This window comes from Uloborus diversus, chromosome 4 (genome assembly GCF_026930045.1).
Source record: "Uloborus diversus isolate 005 chromosome 4, Udiv.v.3.1, whole genome shotgun sequence".
Taxonomy (NCBI): Eukaryota; Metazoa; Arthropoda; class Arachnida; order Araneae; family Uloboridae; genus Uloborus; species Uloborus diversus.
In genome coordinates this window covers 63,692,809-63,715,383 of record NC_072734.1, presented here as the reverse complement: position 1 = coordinate 63,715,383, position 22,575 = coordinate 63,692,809, and the positions used below count along the sequence as shown (strand labels likewise).

Below are 22,575 nucleotides of genomic sequence, written 5' to 3'. Positions count from 1 at the left end.
GAAGCATTGAAAATATTTACGATTACATCTGCTAATTCCTCCGCACATTCAACTAAAATTTTTGGATAAATATTATCAGGTCCCGGAGCCTTAGTCTCTTTAATTTTTTTCAAATGAAGTAAAACGTCATCCCTGGAAAATACTAAGTCCTCAAGCTGTACTATAGCTTGTGTCTTGTTGGTGTCAACTGTTGAGATACAGTTATCGTTAAAAACACTCGAAAAAAAGTTATTAAGAACATTAGCAATATCACTATCGTTCTGAATTAAAATTCCGTGCTCATCAACCAGTGGCCCAATATGACTATTTCGAACTTTCCCCGAATTAGCATATGCAAAAAACCTCTTAGGATTCCTGTTTATGTTATCTGCCAGTAAGTTTCATTCAGAGCAGTTTTTCATTCATTTTTTTTTCCTTCGAACACTCACTGGAAAACAGGGGCGGACTGGCTATGTGGGCATTTGGGCAAATGCCAGAAGGGCCGGTTCCTCCGAGGGCCACCGAAAAGATCAGGTTGCAAGTGCGAAGTTTTTGCGCCAAGGCCCCACAGAGGGATACCGATAGCTCGGGAAAAAGTTTTAGAGCATTGTGGTAAAACGAAAAACTTTTCATGGGGATCGACTAGAGGCCATGTCAGCCTTGTTGGAAACACAGGGCCGCCGAGGGCCAAGGCGGCCTTTTTGTCAGTTTTGTCACTGATGGGCCCCCTTCCCGCAGAAAACTTATCAAACTTGAACAACTCAGGGCCTGATTACTGAATAAGCCAACTAGGCCGTGGCCAAGGGCCCCCCAGTTTTTAGGGGCCCCCAAATGGCTGATGTTTTTAAAAACAATATCTAAAACTGTTTTCGCCAATGGCTAAAATTAAAAGGGTTGACTACACAGGGGCCCCGAAAAAGCATATGGCCTCGGGCCCCCTGGTATCTTAAGCGAGTCCTGCTTGTACTACTCCAATTTTGATCCAGACCCTTTCTAGGGCCGGGTCCCTAGTTTACGACTAGGCTGACATGGCCTCTCGTCGGTCCTGCGGAATCAAGCGGCCCCGGTTTAGAGTTAATTTTCACGAAGGGAAAGTTTCGTGAAGGAAAAGTTCTGTGGCTAGGGTCTCCTTATAACACATCTTCATACATATATGTGTGTGTGTGTTTGTATGCATAGAGAGAGAGAGAGAGAGTTTTATGTATTTTTTAAAGAGTGTTTTGATCCCCTATCGTTCTTTGCTGCTATTTGAGTAAAGGTTGTGTAGGGGGGGGGAGGCGTTTTCATGTAATTTCCTCTGGAGCTTGGCTAAGCTCACGGTGGCTTGTTCCTGGTCCTTCCTGTACGGCAAAGAGCTGGTTAAGAATTTCCCACTGATACTTGTTTTATTTTTATAAAGTAAATGCAGCTTACTATTTTAATAATACTAGAACCTCTTTTTAGTGTCGGAAATCAGAAAAATCTCCGATTCAATATTTAAAGCCTTTCACATCTGTGTGTGGTCTCCAGTGCTTCGCTTCAGGGCTGTTTCACTGCCGCTTTTCATGAATAGTCATTTGTACAATCGAGCACTTAAAAACTTTCTCTTTCAGTAATGGTGTTAAATCGAAGGGAAGTTCCTCTTAACAAGAAAGAAAACGGTAAATAAGAAACAACAAGAATGGAGTGGGGTGGAGTGATTCTATCGTCTCGTAACTTACATTTTCAACTTTGCCGTTCACTTGAATCATAAAAGCAATAAAAATCGCCTTATTCCCATCCCTCCCATTCATCTGAAGCACGAGATAGCTTACTTTTATTACAATGTTTTTTTTTCTTTTTTGTAGTGACCCGTACTTGTATCTTATCTAAGAATCTCCCTCTCTCAGAGCTGTGGGAAGTACACACCAATACAAAACAGCGGAAATGCTAAAATATCCTTTTTCTACAATTAAACGTCATAAAGTTGTCAACGTCTTTCCCTCTCAGAGCTTGTGTACACCACCAGCCTAGAGGGGAAACGTTACACTGTTCCAATGGAATTGGAGCCATGCCCTCATCAACTGTTGATAAATTTGGCGAAGTCTTTTTTGAATGTTGTGAATCATTCTGTAAAGAATATCTTCTTTAGCTCACAACACACAACACTAACTTTGTTCCGCTAGTTTTGACTTTTTTTATTTGATTTCCAGGACATTTTTTAATTCATCATGTTACGGTTTCAAATCAATTTTAAGATATGATATAAAAAAACATTAAGAGCTGTATTTAGAAGGAGAGCCGAAGACGGATGCTAAAGACATTAGCAGAACAAGTAAGGCATTTGTTTTTACAAGTTTAACGATGTATTACAAATTTGTTGAATATTAATTTTTCTCATTCTTGAAGAAAAATAAAGCAGATTCAATTTGTAGGTCCGAAGACTGCCGAATTTTTCTTTAGAAAATATTAGGGTTTTTTAGAAATAAAGTGAGAAAAATCAAAAGAGAAATTTTTGACTTAATTTCAAAATATTATTGCCTCCTATACAATATTTTAAATATGCTTAAAACATCAAACTCAATCAATGTGTTAAAAATCTGCTAATTTTTAAAGACTGTTTTTCAGTTTACTTTCTCCCAGCGTTTTGCTTCTTTTTCTTATTTTGTTGCCAAAAACATAGCATACAAATCAGCAATGTTGAAAAAAAGATTAATAGTAAAAAAAATTTCTCTCTTTATGTGTACATTTATATTAAAACAGAAGTCGATACATATTTTTTTTTCTAGGAAGGATAGGTAACAAGTAAGTATTTTTAAATTTCAAAATGTCACACCTCAATTAAATTGTAAAACGAAAAAATCTTAAAATAAATTAATTTTTTTTCAATTCTAAAGACAATTTTAAAACCTTGGTTCGCACTAAATGTATAAATAAAACAAGTATATGCCTTCTTGATTGCGACACTCAAAAATTAAGTTTATTTTAATATCTTCATGTTCATGTTAATTCTAAAGCAGTCAATAACATTAAAATTAAAAATTTAGAAGAAATAGGTGGTATACAGCTCTGTATGAATAAGTTTTACTGTACTACCCTTATATTTCTTCCCCTCTCAATTTTTAAATTTAAATTGTATTGACTGCTTAAATTAACTTTAATAATTTGAGTGTTGCAATCAAGAGACCATATACTTATTTTGTTTTAGTGCGAACCAAGCTTTTAGAAATAGTCATTAGAATTGAAAATATTTTCTATTTTATTACAGCTCTCAAACTTGATTTTTGTTTTGGTACTTTTGATGTATGTCCTCATATATATACTAGTTGATGATCGAGTAACGCGCGTGTTTCAACACTGAAACTCGTGCCACGGCATGATAATTTGATAATGTGTTTTGGTAATGTTTAACATGCAGGGAAAGGCTTTATCATGACAAAGTTGAACTCGGTCCAGTCACTTAACTGTTTTATTGGTAAGACTCATTTCAGGAGAATGAAGAAACGAAAAAGCCGTCAACTATGAACGCCATCTACTGGAGTTTAGGGTTTATCCACTGGAGTTTAGGTCAAACTTTCAAATATCAAAACATATCAAAAACAGGCAATGGCTTTGTTCAAATGTAGAAGCAGTTTTTACCTGTCATACCTTGACGGGCGATTTTCTATTTTTTTTATTAAATGCAAATAACCTGGAAAGAAGAGCAATTTTTAAAGTAAAAAAAAGTTTAATAACAAGAGTTTTGATATTAAGCGCATTATTAAATATTTTCCAGATACATACTATAATAAAATAATGCAAAAAAAGAATGTTATTAAACCAAGGGCGCCACGATGAGAGGTCACGAAGGTCGCTGTGATCTCCCGAAAAAATAATTTTTCTGCAAATTTTGTCCGAGGATTCGGAAAATTTCGACACATAATTGCAAAATTGCAATTTTAAAATGTCCGAATGTCCCTTTTCATTAGATTTACGTATTGGTGCAGACGTATTAGAAATGCCATTCGGCAAATTCAGAATTTTCCCTCTCCCAAAAATTTAACTTCGGAGTGTCCCTGCATAAAAAATTAGTTTTACTTGTCGAATAGCACCCTTTCAAATTCTGTCATCTCATATCTAGCGTTTTATTTAATTTTATTCTAATAAAAAATATAAATACAAATACAAATACAAAAGTGACGACCAGCAACAGGCTCTGGGCCCAGCTAGACTGGTCCTAGTCAATTTACAATCCCCAGTGAAGATCAATGGCCCTCTTAAAACTGTCTACTCCTTTGCTCATTACCACCTCTTCCGGTAAGCTGTTCCAAGGTTCCACTACCCTGCTAAAATAATAATTTTTCCTAATATCCATGTTAGCCTGAGATTTAAATAGCTTAAAACAATGACCCCTTGTCCTGTTTTCAGTGCTAAACTTTAGCCCCGTAACATCTTTCGTTTTAATAAATTTAAACAGCTGAATCATGTCCCTTCGGTCTCTTCTTTGCTCAAGACTGTACATTTTTAGCCTTCTAAGCCTGGAATCATAATCTAAGTGGGAAAGTCCACTTATTAGCCTTGTAGCCCGCCTTTGAACCCTTTCCAATACATTAATGTCTTTCTTAAGATAAGGAGACCAAATAGATACAGGAAAAAACAAACAAAACTATTAATAGTTGAAACAAATTGAGCAATTTGTAATAAAAAATATAATAGATTAAACAATATTAGCGAAGCACAAAATTTGAAGAAAAAAAAGATTAGCAAGCACAGCACATATCAGGGAAAGAACGTCACATGGGTAACTGGTATGTTTTATTACTAGGATAACTTGAAGCGTAAAATCTCGAAAAATTCTCAAGTAATGGTCTCAGTAATACTAACAGGTAATATCTCTCATCCAAACATAGAGCAATAAGCCATGTTGTATTTTGCGTTGACAACTTCTTTGTTTTAGCGGAGTGTTGTATATAATTTCAAATTGCATCACTGTCTTCCTGACGACAAAACCCATTCAAAACTGAATAAAATGCTAACTTTAATTGTTGTAAACCATTCCGTGAACATTCATGTAAAATTATTACAATGTTTAACTTTTTTTTTATTGAACTAAGCTTATTATAATCTTACTCTTCTGTTCTGAAAAAGCCGCCTTGTAGCTTGTAGTCCTGATATACTGAATATAAAAAGCTTTTTTCTCATTATTATAAAAAGCAGGAATTCTGATATAGAGCTGAAGGCGTACAAAAAATAATCTATCTATTTAAGCATCTAATTAAAAGTCGAAGTCATTTTATGTTCGACGTTCAACAGATTCCTTACAGATCAGCAGAAATTATTGATATATGTTCTTAATACTATTTAAAACATGTCATTTGCTGGGTTATTCAAATTTGAGCGTGTTGTAGCATAAATTTAAAAAAGAAGTTTAATCTTCAGTTTGTTTTATTTAACTTCTGTCGAAAAATTATTTATTTCGGTAAAATATGTGATGCAAAAATTCTCTTTGAAAATGTTGCACATTGATAGGAGTTACGGTTCATACATCGTGAGCACATATATTGTAAACTTCTGCTTTTGCCACGAGTTCATTGCAAATTAAAACTTAAAGAGCATGCTAATTCAACTTTTTTTTTCATGTTATATCAATTTATTTTGGATACATAAGTAATAATACCATGTATATAGGAACCTTTTCCCGGGTTGTGCGCAGAGCGTAAGTAATATGGGACATCATTGCACCTTGCCGGTCATTTAGGGGGTTTGCATTGAAAGTCAAATGGTCAAGAAGTCTTAACAGAGGCGGACTTGATCTATTAAATGAGAATAAAGGAAAAAAAAATGATAATTTTAAAATCTTTGATACCTATACCTTTAACATTTTTTTCTTCATTTTGTTCAAAATGCTTTTTAATCATGTTTTAAATTTAGTTGTAAACTTTAAAATGGTTCCAAAAAGAAAAAAAAAGGAGGGAGAGAAACATTGCTTTTCTGGAAATATGTTTTCCCTCTCATGTTTAATCATTTGAAAGGGACGTAACATCAAATGAATTAATTTTCTTTTGGCATTTAATGTTAGGCATATAATGATATAATTAATAAAAGTTTGTAAATTGTAATCGCAAAACTACAAAATTAGTATTGCAATGCGTATTTACGGTTTTTACTCGCATTAGAATGCACTTTTTTTCAGATTCCCTGTAGTACCCCCCCCCCCCCCCCCCAAGTGCCGGTTGATTTGACAGTTACCAGGGCCGATTTTCCTTCCCAGTCCGCCCCTGCTGGAAAAACAATTTTAAGAAAAATTCTGAAATCAGGAAATACAAAGTGGAAAAATAATTTAAATTGTACATTTAATCTTGTTAATTTTTAGTTCTAAAAATATTTTAGTAAAACACAGAGCACATTTAGAAGATTGTTTCAATCACTAATAAGCAAATATTTTTGCATATACGAAACTACACCCTGTCCCAAAAATATCGGCACAAGCAGGGCCCGACTATGATTTTTGAAGACACTGGGCACGAAATTTATTTGGTGCCCCCCCCCCTCTCTGTCCGCTAATTCTATGATAAAGATATTTCGATACTTTGTGTAAACACAGCCACGTGCTAAATTGGTGGCACCTTTTATTACAGTATATTACACAATACATTATAAAAGTATAAGTAATGTAGCATACAATAATTATCTATTATAATATTAGATGTTTTCAAGCTTTGCCCCAAATGTTAAAATTATCTATGTAACTTTTAAAAAGCAAAAGTGTGATATGCAACGAGTCCAACATAAGCTTTACCTACAGAATTGGTGTCCCCAAACGTTTGTGCCCTGAGCCTGTGCGCCATGTGCACATGCCTTAATCCGGCCCTGGGCACAAGTAATTGATGATTGCATGCAATTCACAGTAAAAAAACTAATGAAGAGATTCTTAGGTGAAGAGTCAGGGTAATTTATTAGAAAAAACATCATGTGATGCAGTGAAAGAAGCAAAGGGATGTATATGGCAGAATTAAAAATTTTGAGATAATCAGTACAAATGGTAGGTGAAGCTCTCCTCTGTCGTAGTGCAAGAGATAGTACTAGTAGCCCTGGTAGGTGCTTTTATATAGCCTGATTTATAAAAGCTTTTCAATGAAAGCTTACCTAGGACTTTATCTTTAAATGTATGAAACTCTAAACTTTAAAATGTCCACTTAAATCCCTTAGCTTCTCACTGCCTCATGTGTTGAATTAATTTAGAAAAATAGAAAGTAGGGTGTCCCATAGTTGTGGACACTTTTTAATTTATACATTATATTTAAGGCTGAGAAACACAATTACAAATGTTAATATGAAATTGTGATTCTGTTACCCCTTATTACTTCAAAACGTGGTTTTCCATCGAAAGTATCAAGTTTTGCATTATCTATGAAGGATTTCATAATGGTTCCTATCCTACCATGTTTGGGGGCAGATTCAACTGAAACATTTTTTGAACGTTTTCCCCTTTTCCATCGAATGCTTCGATCAAAAGCAGTGACTCTGGCTTCAACTGAAGCGCTTTGAACGTTTTTAACCATGTGACACATCCGGTGGTTGGATTCGAATGATTATGAAGATTTGACTGTTTATTTGTTTATCTTGCAGCAATGGCAGATGAAGTAGCAGCCAAAAATCGCTATCGCCGATGACAAATATTTTGTTATCTTCTCATCCGCAGTCAATTGCAGGTGAGTGTTACATTTTTAATACAAATAAATAGTTTTTGAATTCTGTAACGATGATTGCTGCTTAAAACTAAGTTTTTATCTAGTTTGAATGTTCATCCTTTTTCCAAACTTTAAAACATCGCGACAAGCTTTTTAAAATTAAATTAAAATTTGTGAAGAAAATATTTTATAAAAGTGCCTCTACTTACGAAGTAATTGTTACATATGACAGCACTGAGTATTGATTGTTTTATTGTTAATGAATATATCTACTTCTGAAAATTCTTTTACTGCCTTCATCTAAGGTTAATGTAAAGATATTGCTTATTACTTAAAATACTACTTTTTTTAATTCCTTTTAATTTCTATGAATAACAACTATGTCAGAAAATTGCTTCCTGTAATTGATTAGATTTCAATAAACAAATTGAAGCATCTAGATTTAATAAACTACTTGGGTTTTCAAGAAAACAATTTTATATATTGATCCTCCCACTTCCCCTCTTCGAAGCTTTTAAATGCTTGTTATCTGTATAAATGAGTATAATACATAATTTTTAAGGAAATAAATAAAAAACTATTATTCTTCATTAAAAAACACATTATTTTGAGAACGTTGAATCATATTAGGAACAAGATGGAAGAATTGAAAAGCATAATAATAGATGAGAGGTTGGATATTATTGGAGTTACCGAGACATGGGTTACCGAAAGTGATGATGATTTATTATCTATTGCTGGGTTTAATTTGTTTAGACAAGATAGAATAGGTAAAACAGGTGGTGGGGTTTTATTTTATGTCAGAGACACTTTAACTTGCAATGCATTGCTAATTAATGATAAACCTAATGAGATTGATATGATTTGGCTGGAGTTGATGAGCAATAAGGACAAAAAACTACATTTAGGGAACATTTATAGGCCACCCAAATTAAGCCAGGGTCAAGATGAACAGGTGTTTAGTATTATTAGTGAGATTTCAAGCAAAGGGTCAGTCATTATAATGGGAGATTTGTTTTGGGGATTGCTCAATTTACCAGTTTTAATAGCTTTTATGTGAGATACTGTTAAATCACTCAAGATTTCTGACGCTCTTTTAGCTACTGTTACTTTCTCTTTGCCCAGGACATTTTCCCATGACTTTAAACAAATCCCTATGACTTTGAATGAAAATCTCAATTTTCCATGACTTTTCCCAGGTCTGAAATTTGCTTATTTTTTCCCCCATAACTTTCCAGGATTTCCATGACCCGTACGAACCCTGGTTTATGACGTCACATCTGATAATTTACTCAATAAAAAGCTCATGTGTTACCTGGGGTGTGCACAGCGGGGAGAAGGGACACCCGGGCCAGATATTTTCAAAACTAGGCTCAGAATATAGAAGTACACAATATGGAGGGGATCCCTGAAAAGTCATTTTGCGGTGGGCACGGGCAGATTTATGGGGGGGCAGAGGGGGGCAATGTCCCCCCTCCGTTTTGGGAGGACTTTATGTAGTAACAACACATCTTCCAAAAATTAAAAAAAAATATATTATTTTTTCTTTTTTGAACAGTTTATGTTGGGAGGGCATGGGTAGATTTATAGGGGGGCATAGGGGCAATGCCCCCCAGTTTTGGGAAGACTTTATATAGTAACAACACATCTTCCAAAATTTTAATACAAAAAAATCATGACTTTTTCTTTTTTGAACAGTTCAATGAAAATGAAGAGAACAGCGAATGTCCTTTTCTGATAGGAGAAAAGAAAAGGGGGAAGAAAAAAAACGAACATTAAATACAAATAGCACAGCTGTCACTGGGGTGCTGAAAATGTGTCTAAATTCACTATTTTGAACTGAAAATCACTTGGGCAAGTATATGAATGAAAATATAGGCTAAACAAGCTATACATTAAGCTGCAAAACTTACAATAATTGACGATTATTTTAACAAATTAGAACCTAAAGCAAAGGGGACCCCCCCCCCCCATTCGCGCTAACAGAACGATGTACTCGTTATGATTTGTGTCCGCATTTCAAGTATATTTGTGCATAATATTTATGTTCTTAGTAAATTAATTGGCCTTTTGAGAAATTCTAAAAAATAGTTTTTTTTTTCCTTCTCAGAGAAAATAAATACTATCGCAAACTGAATAAATTTCAGTTATCTGAGTGTTCTGATTAAAAGAATCTTTTTACTTAGAGGGAGAGTACAATTTTACTTACTTTATAAATACTGTTTAAAAAGTAAGGTAAGTCATAATCATCGAAGTCTAAATGAGTCAGTCTTTGTCATTATTGAAATCTAAAAACCTGAGTCATCAAAAGTAAAAGTTTTGGAAAAATTTACTAAAATTTTATAAAAGTCTATAAAAACCTAACAAAGATTGGTAAAATCGTAAAAATCCTTTAACCGTAAAAACTGACGAATTTTCGTAAAAATTACAAAAAAAATCAAGCAAAAATTTACAGGTAAGAGTGAATTACAAACAGGGCCGAATTTGCCTATAAGATAAACAAGCCATTGCTTAGGGCCTCTGCTTTGAAGTGGGTCCCTAACTCTCAAAAAAAAAAATTAATGATTTGTTCCTTAAAAAATGGAAATTGATTAAAAAACCTAATTTCATTTTTAAGTGCTTGAAAACCTTGAACGTGTGGCTACATAACTTAAATTTTAAAATTTCTAACAAATGGTAGAGGGGGAGGAATGCCAAAATATGTCAAATTCAGCTCCTTGCCACATCCTTTTTTTAAAAATGTAAAACGTTTGTAACATATTATTTGAAATAAATTTTTGTGACTCACATGTTTCATATCTTGCTATTTATTATGCAGTATTTTGGAAATTCTTTTGTATTGATTGCTTTTACCTTACTTCTTCTGCATATTGTCTACCTGTTTAGCACGGAAAAAATTACACACTACTTCTATTTCTTTTCGTTTTCTGCCTCACTTGCAACTGAAAAAAAGTTGTTGTTATGAGAAATCTATGTTTTCTTTTTTCTCTTAAATTTAAAATAGATATTTCTCACAAAATTAGAACAAGACTGTAAAAATTTACAATCAAGTACTAAAATATCAGAGACGGGATAGTACAAATGAAGTGCGTTAAATAATTTTATTTATTCTAGAATCCTTGAAAATAATTAGATAAGTCTTTGAAAATCCTAAGCGAAGTGGGCTCCAATTACTTCTACTGCAAATTGTTAATCTGTTTAGCCAGGAAAAAAAATGATACACTACCTCTATTCTTTTTTGTTTTTGTTTTTTTTGTTTTCTGCACTACTTATAATTAAAAAAAGGTTGTTGTAAGGAGAAATCTATAGTTTATTTTTTCTTTCAAACATAAAATGGCTGTTTCTTACAAAGTTTGAACAATACTGTACAACTGTAAAATCTAGTTATCGATTTTTATGTCTATCCAATTAACCTTTATAAGGCTTCAAAATGCAGAATTTTCTATCCATTTTACAAAATTTCCTCCGGGGGAGAAACCCCCAGCCCCCTAAAATTGGAGATATTCTATTTCCCACTTAAAAGGGAGCCCTGCGTCACTCTCTTGATACCAGCTCCCTCTCTTAAGGTCAATTCAAAAAAGATAGCATGAAAAGACACATTAATGAAAACGACACACAAAAAAGTAAAGCATGGACTTATGCATCACTAGAAACAGACAAAAACATGGGAGTGGGGGCAATAAAAATGTTGCTAAAAAAAAAAGAAATCCTGCCCCCCCAGGAACTAAGTCTTAAATCCGCCTATGGCGGTGGGCCCCAAAATCTCTGTGCATGGCCCTGTGTGTTACATATTTTTGATATAATGCATTGATACTCTTATCTTTCTTTTGTAATTTAGGTCTGTAACATTAATTGCAAATAATTGGAGTTGATGAAAGATGGCCCAGTGTTGTACCTACGATTCTTACATTTGATCTCTAGATATGAGTGCAAAGGAAACCAGGGGCGTAGCTAAGGGGGGGGGGGTTTGGGGACAAACCCCCCCCCCCCCCGAAAAGTTAGTCTCAAAAAAAAAGAGAAAAAGAAGAGAGAAGAGAAAGCAAAAAAAAAGAAGAAAAGGAAAAAAATTCCAAGCGATTATATATATATATATATATATATATATATATATATATATATACATATATATATATATATATATATATATATATATATATATATATATATATATATATATATATATATATATATATATATATATATACAGTCAAACCTCGTTATCGCGACACCCGGATTTCACGACACTCCGGATGTCACGTCACTTTTTCAAAGTCCCGAACCTATGCCACATAATTTTAACGTTAAGTAGCTCCGGATTTTACGACAGTCTTTTTGGTGCACCTCCGGTTACGGCGACACTTCGAACAGCGCCGACTGGATCAAATATTTCTTTGCAATTGTTAAATTTTCTGTAAAATAATGAAAACATCAGGAAATGTTTGTTGTAGGAACTTCGGACTCTGCAAGAGGTTTGACCAGGCATGACACCTCAAGAATGGTGGGGGGCGAGTAGATAAGTTCTGAAAGGTACAGGTTTCATACTTTGACAAGAGGGACAATAGAAAGGAATTCAAAGCAGGTGGAGAGTCTTGAATTAGTTTCTTTCTTGCTGATACTTTCGTGGAAAAGAGGAGTGTTAAAAATGCTATTGAAAAGTTATTTAGTTAGAAAAGTTTTTAGTTACACAAAAAATAATAATAATAAGTGAAGATTTTTTTAAGAAAAAAATATTTTTGTTATATCTACCAATAATTCAAATTTACATTAGTTAAATCTAATTTAAAATGTATATATAGATACTACTATTTTTTTCATTAAATCTAATTTTAATGTTAACTAATGTTTAATTATGAATTTTTAAATATTCCGGTTATGACGTCGCTCCGGCTACGACGACACTTTGTTGACAGTCCCAAAGGTGTCGTGATAACGAGGTTCGACTGTATATATATATATGAGAAGTAACCCCCCCGAAAGTCGGGTTTAGCTACGCCACTGAAGGAAACTAATAATTCTGCATTTGTGCAAGCAAATAATGTTACAAATTGTGTAGCATAAATCTTCAATAAATGAGTTTATACTTGTAATAAATGTTTTGTTTTATTGAAAATAATGTTAACTATACACAATTGATGAGTTTCTATAATTTTGATAAATTTAAAATTAATGGCAGTTATTCTTTAATGAAACATTATACAGCTAATTACAGGAACTGTGTTTTTTTTTTTTTTTTTGAAGAAGAGAAGAAGAGGGAGGGGGAGGAGTGAAGACTGATTTTAAAAAAATATTTAAAAAAAAAAAATTGCTAATTTGCACTTGTTTTATGTATTTTGAATATTTATTTGTTGAATAAAGTTCAAAAGAAAAAGAAAATTTATTATCAATAATGTTATTTACAAAAAAGCAGGAAGTATTTTAAGTTTTGTCACACTTGGTTATTGATTGAATCTCTCTCTCTCTCAATTACACTGCTAAAGTAAAATTTAAAAAATGACTGCAGGGGTCCCTGCAAAATACCATGTCAATAAAAATGCAAAAAGTTTTTTTCTGGGGTGCTGGAAAATATGGATTTCAAACAAAAATTTATATATCAGGGAGGAAACTAAAAATTTCCAATATCAAGCAGTCAGATATTTAGTCCACAAAGCAGTCAAACGTGTTTTCGGAAAACAAAGCTACCAGAGGGTTTCACACGTTTTTATTTAAAATAAACAAACAAAAAGAAAGTTTCCAAACAGGGGGAGAGAAGGAGTCCTTAAACCTAATTGCATTCTTTCAGGTAGCCTAAAAAAGTGTTTTCAGAAGTTCAATATTGGAAAACTTCCGGAGCAGAGTCTCTTAAGTCTAAACCATATCCTAATGTCATCAAATATGACTAACAACCAGAGTTTGATTTTTTTTTTCTTTTTTAATCCAAAAAATTGGATTTTTAATTTAAATTATGTTTTTGCTATTTATTTATTTTTTTAATCTTCAAAAATTTGAAGACATTAATTATTTTACATTTGAAATAGTGAGAAGCAAAGAGATGTAGGTAAGTGTACATTTTCAAGTTTTGAGTAAAACGCGTTTAAAGATGCAGTCCTAGGTAGGCTTTCACTGAAACCTTTTTTAAGTCATCCTGTATAACAGAACTTACCAGGACCACTAGTACTGTTTCTTGTCCCAAAACAGAGGAGAGGTTCACTACCATTTGTACTGGTTATCTCCAAATTTTTAATTTTGCCATTTGCATCCCTTTGCTTCTCACTGCCTCAGTTATAAACATAATGTATTTCAAACAACAGATGAATAAAAACTTTTTAGTTATTTTCATTTCATGCCAGCAGCTATTTTTTAAGGTATAAGTAGATTAGTTTTAAATCAAATACATGATTCAAATAACATTTAACTTTCATCATGATTTATATCAGGCTGACTTAAATCAATGAACCTTGCTTACAGTGACGTAGTGTATTTCGCAATTCTTTTCCAAAAATACTCTGGGGGATAGTCCCAAACCGGATTGCATCCCTAAGATCATCAAAGATAGTCTTGCAATTCCGATTTTAGGACTTCAATTTGTAGTTTTTTAAATTAGATGACCTCCCCCTCCCAACTCCCACCTCATTGAAGATTGTTAAAAATTGTGGTTTTGGAATTGAAAAATTTTCCCTGGAGAGAGTTCCTGAACTCCATCCCTACTACTAAGGTAACCTAAAGTCACACTTTTGAGACTTCAATCTTGAAAAATTTCTAGGGGAGTACCCCCTCCCCCCTCTTGCACAATCGAAAATTGTTTAAAATTGCATTTTTGAAACTTCAATTTCAAAAAAGTGCCAGGGGATATGTCATTGAACTCCGTCCCCACTAACCTTGCTGAACATGATCTAAAATCAGGTTTTTGATCATTCATTTTTGAGACTGGCCAAAAAAGCACATCGGACATCCAACCCCCCCCCCCTTTTTTTTTTGAAATACCATTAACCCCTTAAGGATGTTATTATAAACGGTCATAAAATAACCTATTTTTCAAAATATGTATTCTTTTTTGACTAGTAATGGAGTTCTGTTTTGCTTGAATTTTAAAAAAATTAATCTTTTAGGAGAGGCAAACATTCAGGATTCAGGGTTATTGAGACTGAATGTTGGTTTTCCAGTCTACAAAGAAAATTTAAAAGTATGTGTTTTAAACACTAAAACAGAGAATTGTGTTATACTTACACATAATTTTATTAAACATTAGTATTTTTTTCTTGTATGATAAATTTCAAAGCATGTGATGCAGAGACCAACTTCACAATCTGGACAGTAGTACCGAGTTTCCTTCCTACATCTCTTATTGTTTGCATCTCTTCTGGAACAACAAACTTTACATTCTCTACATGGCTGTCTTTTCCTATCAGTGGAAGGTATCTGTCTAAGAAAGTGTCTCCCGACCAAACGATTAAGATTATCCTCCGAGCTTCTTCGGCCTCTTTTTGGAATGGGATCTGATGTCCAATACTGTTCAATAAGTTCATCTGCTAAAGATAATCGAAACATCAAATAGGATTTTCTACCCCTTTGTTTTTTGTAAAGAAAGGAGTTTTAAACAGTTTGATCCAATAAATGAAAATAAAATTTCTTGCAATAATTCTTTCCTCCTTTTTGAACAACAAAGTAATCTCCAAGATATTGGTCTATAATTTTGTACTGCTCCCATGTTTTTATCATTATAACTGACAACTGTAGGCTTTTTGATAAATTTTTTCTCTCATGGGAAGATCCTAAATTTTTCAGCGAAAAAATTATAACACATTTAATTGCTTGTTCCCCTCTAAATTGCTTGATGTATACTTAAATGCTTGTTGCTTAACTTCAGGAAAAAAACTGCAAAGAAATTTAGAACGATAATTCTGAATTTGGCGTCCCTTTAGCCTGGCGCCCATGTGCGGGACACGCGTTGCACGCCCGCTTAATCCGGGCCTGAGGCGCACATAGACAAAAACAGCTTATTTAATTCATTAAATCGTTTATTTATATCCATCAGATAAAGACTTATCATGGCTGAACTCAAAACACAAACCTTGCTTAGTTTTTGAAAATATCTTTTTAATTTTGCTTCTTAGTCTTTGTTCTCAAATTTCAGCCTAAATTCCATTTTGGGTCAATCCATACAGATTCATGAGTTGGCTGTGCTTGACCATTTTTAATGTTTTTGAAGCTCATATCCCTAAAAGCTGCACATGAAAAATGTTTGAAACCACTTTTATTTTTCCTCTAATCTTGACCTTTGATTTCATTAGATGTCATTAAAAGTTGTTTTTGTAGTCAAAAAAAAAAAAGACTTTTCACCTTTAAATTTTGGCCCAGATCTATTTGAATTACATTCATGAGTTAGTTTTACATTTTGGTGTTAGAAGTACTTAAAATAATAGTCTCATATGCTAAGTATACTGCCGTGTGCAGGTAAAGGGTGGTAACTGCAAATTTTTCATTTTTCATTGTTTTACATTTTTGTCTTCTATTGTACATTCTTTATTATACAAGCTCGCTTATTTGGTTTTCACTGAAAAAAAGGCGCGAGAAAGACGTCTAATTCCAACATTTCCCTATTGTTAGTACTGAATCCAAAACCCGTTTCTTGAAATATCTCGAAAACTCATTTCTGCAGATACTGCTGTTTACCTGCACATGGCAGTATATAGCTGTAATTTGATAATTAAAATAATGGCACAAGGCTTTAATTCAAGGTCAAATGTAAAATTTTTACTCATTTCAAAGGGAGGGTAGTACTTTTTTAGGGATAACTTGCTTGGAAGGCATAAACACAAAATCTAATCACACGAATAACTTTAATGAACAAATCTAACTGTCAATGCATGTGCAAGTAGTTTAACCCGTAACAGGGGAGGTGAAAAAGTAGGACGTAACAGAAGACGTGAGGTCTCAGAGACTGCTCTATTTAAAATTTTCTATAAAACTGTGTGTATAAGATACATTCCTGTAATTTGCCTTACATGTTCTTTGAGCTTTTATTAGCAAGGGAAAAAAATATTTTTGAATTTTTAATCGAAATACACCTTTTCCGGGGACATTTTGCTAGAGTCTTACGTTTTTTCTAGAAAAATCACATGCTGCAGTAAATAACGTAGTACTCGCAATAAAAATGAATCTGTTATTTATTAATGATTTCATTTTAGTAATTAAACACACAAAGAACATTTTAACACCGGAAAATTGATTATATCACCTTACTGAAAAATTTTGACATCACCTAAACTATTAGTATGTTGCGTCGTATTTCCAGAAATAATTAAGCTCTCATTGTCCCTTTAACATTCATTGCGTACCTTTTAAGAACATTTTAAACAAATAGCAACCTTATTTCAAACAGTTTACATCTCTTCCGCATAACGTGGATCATATAAATAAATCCATATTAGCGGTGCAAACGTTAAAAGCCGTGTCTACTACTGCCGAAAGTTGTAACACTGAAAGGAAGGTGAGGTCTCACAGACCGCTCCTAAAGAATGAGATGAAATTTAAACCAGATGCACATGCCAAAAGATACTGATAAGCAAGGGGATGTTCAAGGTCACAAAACGAAAAGCTATTGGGAAAAACTATTCAATCGGACTGAAAAGCGGCGGTCTATGAGATCTCACCTCCCCTGTTATGGGTTAATATATTACTCAAATTATTATAAAATTAGAGTATTTAAATAACATCCAGTTTTTACTGGTTGTCATTAAAAAAAAAATGTTGGGGATTGACAAATTGGCTCAGTAAAGGAAAGAAAGAATAAATAATCCTTAGTAACATTCCATCTGTTCAAATAAGCCAATTTATTAATCTAAACCCCTTCTCGATTTGTTTCGTTCAATTCCCAATCGGTTTGTATGTGTATGCTTTTTATTTATTTATTTTTTTAAAAGTAGCGAAGTAGTGACTATACTTTTTAAAAGTAGTATGTAGCTGCTACATTTTGAAAAAAGTAGTTGAAGTTGTAGTTAACTACATTTGGAATAAAGTAGTTGTAGTTGTAGTTAACTACATTTGGAATAAAGTAGTTGTAATTGTAGTTCGCTACAAAAGAAAAGTAGTTTTTCCAACCACTGGTTTTTACTATGTACTGAATACTCTTTTTCGTTAAAAACAAATGTTCGTAATATACATTTAGGCGGCCTTCAGTAAGGTAAATTATGATAAAGAATCGTAGACGTTCCTAACTAATGTTTAAAAGTTTAATTGCTCGATATACAAACAAACGTCGCATTTTCTTCCAAAATGAAAAACTTTTTGTCACTGGATCTAAACGAGTTGTTTTTTAATACTCCACCTTTTTCCTACGGAGAACGTTTTATTTCTTTTTCTTTTTTTTTTCATCACTAAATTAAAATTGGCAGCCTTCCCAGGCGACGACCTTGACATGTTTCTTGTTCCCTACGAACGACCGGCAGCTGTTAGGGCCTTAGAAGCTCCTGGACAGTTATGCTACAAAATTATCTTATGGGCCAATGAATTTACCGACATACAGAAAAATATCTTATTACAATATGAGTCTGTAGAGGTTTTTTTTATTTTTTTCATTTTGCAGCTATTAATTTTCTTGCAGCGATTTTCTTGTAAGTTGATGAGAAATGTGCAGGAATATTATAATATTGCCAAAGATATTTACATATTTTTCTTTTTAAAGGAAGAAAAAAAAAAGGAGGAAATTTTTTTTCTGATATTCTGTTGTAAAATTCAATGCGGCCCAAACAGAGGCGGCCTACCGGGCAAATACCCAGCTGCCTGCCGGCCCCATCCGCCCCTGGAAAATTACCGACTCTGTCTCTTGAAATTTTAAACCTTCGACTTTGACTCCTTTACCAAACGAGCTGATGTGTGCATCACATGACTTCCTTTTACTCCAATTTAATGTCATTTCCCCATTATTCGCTATTTTAATGTGATTCAATATTTATTCTCTAAATATCACCAACAATGGCCAAATTGAAACCAAAAAAAAAAAAAAAACTCCGCCAAATTTGTCGCCAAGTTGGCGACAAAACTTGGCGACCAAAAGACTGGCGATATATCGCCAAGTGTCCGACAAATTATAACGCCACTTGAGTTTACATCGAAATTAACAATGATTTCCCCCCAAAAAGGTGCAAAAGACCCCCTTAGGAACATCCGAAAGCAACCAAAAGGGGAGGTGCACAACTAGACCCCACTACGAGTCTATGTACCAAATTTCAACTTTCTAGGGCATACCATTTTTGAGTTATGCGAGATACATACGCACATACGCACATACGCACATACGCACATACACACATACGCACATACATACAGACGTCACGAGAAAAGTCGTTGTAATTACCTCGGTGATGGTCAAAATGGATATTTCGCGTGTCTATACATTCTTAGGCACTTTTCCGCATGTGGTCGAATCGAAAAAAAAACTCAACATTCATTTGGGGGTGAGCAAAATGGAAATTAAGGGCGATTTTTGAGTGAAAATTTTTTCGCGAATACAATACTTCCTTTTTTGTAAAAGGAAGTAAAAACCAGTCCAACTATAGCTTGACCACGAAAAAAAGGCGGATGACCTTGATGCAAAAACATCATTTGTAATAGGTTGTTAGTTATTATTCTGGAATAGATAGAATTAGGGAGACCATGCCTCTTACTATTCGGTGCTTTCTGGCAGATTCTACCTATTACAAATGATGTTTCGCTTCAAGGTCAGTAGCCTTCTTTTCATGGTCAAGCTTTACTAACTGCAACCTGTAAATATTGAATTTTTTTTTCCAACCACATTTTTGTATGTACAGTGAAGCACCGTTTATACGTATTTGAAGGGACTGTATGAAAAAAGCATAAAAATGAAAAAATGTATAATTGGTATAAGTTAATGTATATTAGACTCTCCAGAGACCAATTTAAAAACGTATAAAAAATCCGTATAAACGGTGCTTCAGTGTATTATGTTATTCCACATAGACTAAATGAAATTACTGGACAATCTCATTGCAAAACATGTCACTTAATTTTGCAATGCATTGATGATAAGAACTGAACTACAGTGACAAAGTTAAGCAACAAATTGAATCCTGAAACCTGATATTACTGCTAATATGTTTTCACAAAATCATTTTGACCCTTTGCTTTATTTATAGTCATTAGGAAGGCTAATCTAACAGGAAATTGTTTACATTTGAGTTTATAAGGCACACTACTATCAGATGAAATAAGTGTGGTATCCAATGTATGACATAAATATTAGTGTTATATAATTATCACTATTTTTTTTCGCTACAATAACATTTTTTTTCAGTTTCATAATTATCAGTCTTAGGTCAACTCTTTTTCTCCAGTAAAGTGCATGATTAATCCATAAACATGTTCGGAAACACTTGCGGAATTCTTTCGATTTGAAGTACACGGTGTGCATTTATGCACCTTAGTCTATCGGCAGCATTTCTGATTGATCTGCGTTTGGATCTTTCATCTAAAGACTCATAAATTATATTCAAGTGCTCAGAAGCCCAGTGGCTCAGTGGTAGCGCTTCCACGGTTAAGGCTCCGGTTCAATCTCCAGGTGGGGCATGATTGATTCAGCCATTCATCCCTTCTGTTAGTTGATAAAATGAGTACGAAGCATGCTTGGGAACTAAATCCTAAGGGTTCAACGTTAGGATGACCTCTTAACCGGAACATCTGCCTAGCACCCCCGAGCCCTTGATCAGAAGGAGTGAGATGGGTACGGTAGGCCTTGGCACTCATAAGCTGTCGTGCCACTGGGTTTGGTTCTTTGACTCTTAGAACACTCATTCTAATATTATTTTACTAAATCACTGCTTTCAGAGCATGCCAGAAGTTGCTTGCTCTTTGCAACTGTTACATTTTAAAACATATACACACACATATTTTGACACTGAACATAGGAGTGAACATGAAATGTTTTTAAACTGCTTAGTCTTTACAGTGTGTAAACATTGTTGGGTTTTTTTCACTGCAATCTCTTTTGCATTCAGTAAAGAAAAGGAAACAAAGATTATATTATGTTTGTAATTAACTGACTTCAAAAAAGAGGCAGTTATCAGTTCATCCGGTATGTATGTTTTTTTTTGTCACTTACAGTGCCTCACCTAGTGACCATATTTGATCTTTAGAAAAAAGTTATGGTCAAAAATCAGTAAATTTCTTGCAATTTCCCTATTAAATGATTAAATATAAAGCCCTTTGTTTCAAAAATTTGGTGCATACAACAATATTATAAATAGTAATTGTGGGGATAATTTTCAATGAAGGCTTCTCTGAAGCAAGCATCAAGTTTCCTCAGTGTCATTGCTCTATAGTGAGGGGTAAACCTAACCTGGAAGTGAAGTAATACAGTGATTAGGATATGCTTAGCCTTCACAGTGCTAGCTAACACAGTTTGCCTCAACTATATATATATATATATATATATATATATAATAGTATATTTATCGTTATCATCATGCCAATACACTGTAACAAATTTCGGAAACGTTTCTAGATATATCGGAAACGTTTCCGAAATAGTAGGAATCCTTCATCCAATAGCGAACACCTCAATATTCAGAAAGCTTTTTGTTATTTCAAGATATCTAGAAGCGGAAGTGATGATGCAACACTTCGAAACCAATTTCATCCTTCCAACACAGGCGCCAATGAGTCGGAAATAACGAGAACTTCTTTTTTTCTTATCTATGGTTGCTGCAGTCAGCAACTGTTTAGCATTGGATTGCTTGTTATTTCATGTCTAGAGAGTAGTAAAATGTGTCGAAACTAATTTTACGCCTTTGCATTTTGGACTGCCCTTGATTTTTTAGACGATGTACGCAGCTATTAAGTTAGTTAATAACCATTGGCTTCTTTACAATTTCCAATGCGACCATAATTAGATATATATTGTGTGTTCAAGCGTGAATAGTTTCAACACCCGTGTTTATACTTAATGAAACGAAACCCTTTGGATTACTTATTCAGTTGTAATGGAGGTACTTAGATTTTCTTCTGCTCATGTTCACTTGTAAGTATTAATGAATATTTTAAAACATGTTGTTATATACATTTATATTTTTGTTGATTTGCATTTGATGAGGCTCCAATTGTAACTGTTTTTGGGTTTATCGAATTAATTTAAAGTTATCCTACATGCCTATGTGCGCGGTGTACTATTTGTTGTAACCAACTGAAACTGATTAATTACGCAAAAGAAGTAAGATTTATATTTGAGAAGCAATCACAGAAAAGTTATTTCGAAATACTTGGATGTACATACATTTTGGTTCAAAAAGAAAAAAAATCAATTGTTTAATTCATTAGAAATATGGTAATGCAAATATTTTCTAGTATTGTAATATGCTTCACAAAAAATGTGCCGGTATAATTTATCTTTTTTTATTATAATTTATTCATTCATTTAAAAATATTTATACCATTAGAAAATGACCATGTTATCTATTAGTAAGAACATAGTTATGCAATTAATTCATCTGCTTATTCATTTTGTTAAATGTGGTTAACAATAAAAAAATTCCTTGACATTAGTTGTTCCGAAAATAACATTTCCTTCGTGGATATACTAGTTTAACGTAGGACAGTCAGGAGGAATGAGTCAGAGGCAAAAATGGAACAGCTGCATTTACATGCCGAAATAAAAAGTAATATTATTTCATGTCATCGTTTTAAAAGTGATCATTTTTTAAATACTATGTCATTAATATGCAATGCACATATGGGGAGAAGACGAGGGGCGTTCACCACGCAGACTGTGCCATTGACATTTTCAAGGGGTTGCTTTTTTCAAGGGGGGGGGCGCTTTATATCATTTTATGGGTGCACCATCACTCTTATGGTGTGGGGGGGGGGACTCTCGTATATATGAAATGGAATAATCATGTACTAGAGTTCAATGTTTTAATAAATAAAATATATAATGCATTTTGCGCACACTCTAAAAATAAAATCAGTAACCTATTTTGAT

General features: G+C 33.6%; 1 protein-coding gene across 7 annotated transcripts in view; it reads right to left on the bottom strand.

The window, feature by feature from the left end:
- Positions 1 to 22,575, bottom strand: part of LOC129221316 (protein tramtrack, beta isoform-like) — a 215,045-nt gene that overhangs the window by 158,664 nt on the left and 33,806 nt on the right. The window contains exon 5 of one of the 7 annotated variants that reach the window (XM_054855779.1): positions 14,814 to 15,112. The exons of 5 other annotated variants lie outside the window; for them this stretch is intronic. In XM_054855779.1, coding sequence (XP_054711754.1) covers positions 14,829 to 15,112 — 284 coding nt within the window. In that variant the 3' untranslated portion in view covers positions 14,814 to 14,828. Of the gene's footprint in view, positions 1 to 14,813; positions 15,113 to 22,575 lie in introns of those variants that run through there. One more of the 7 variants, XM_054855780.1, reaches the window with a different exon arrangement.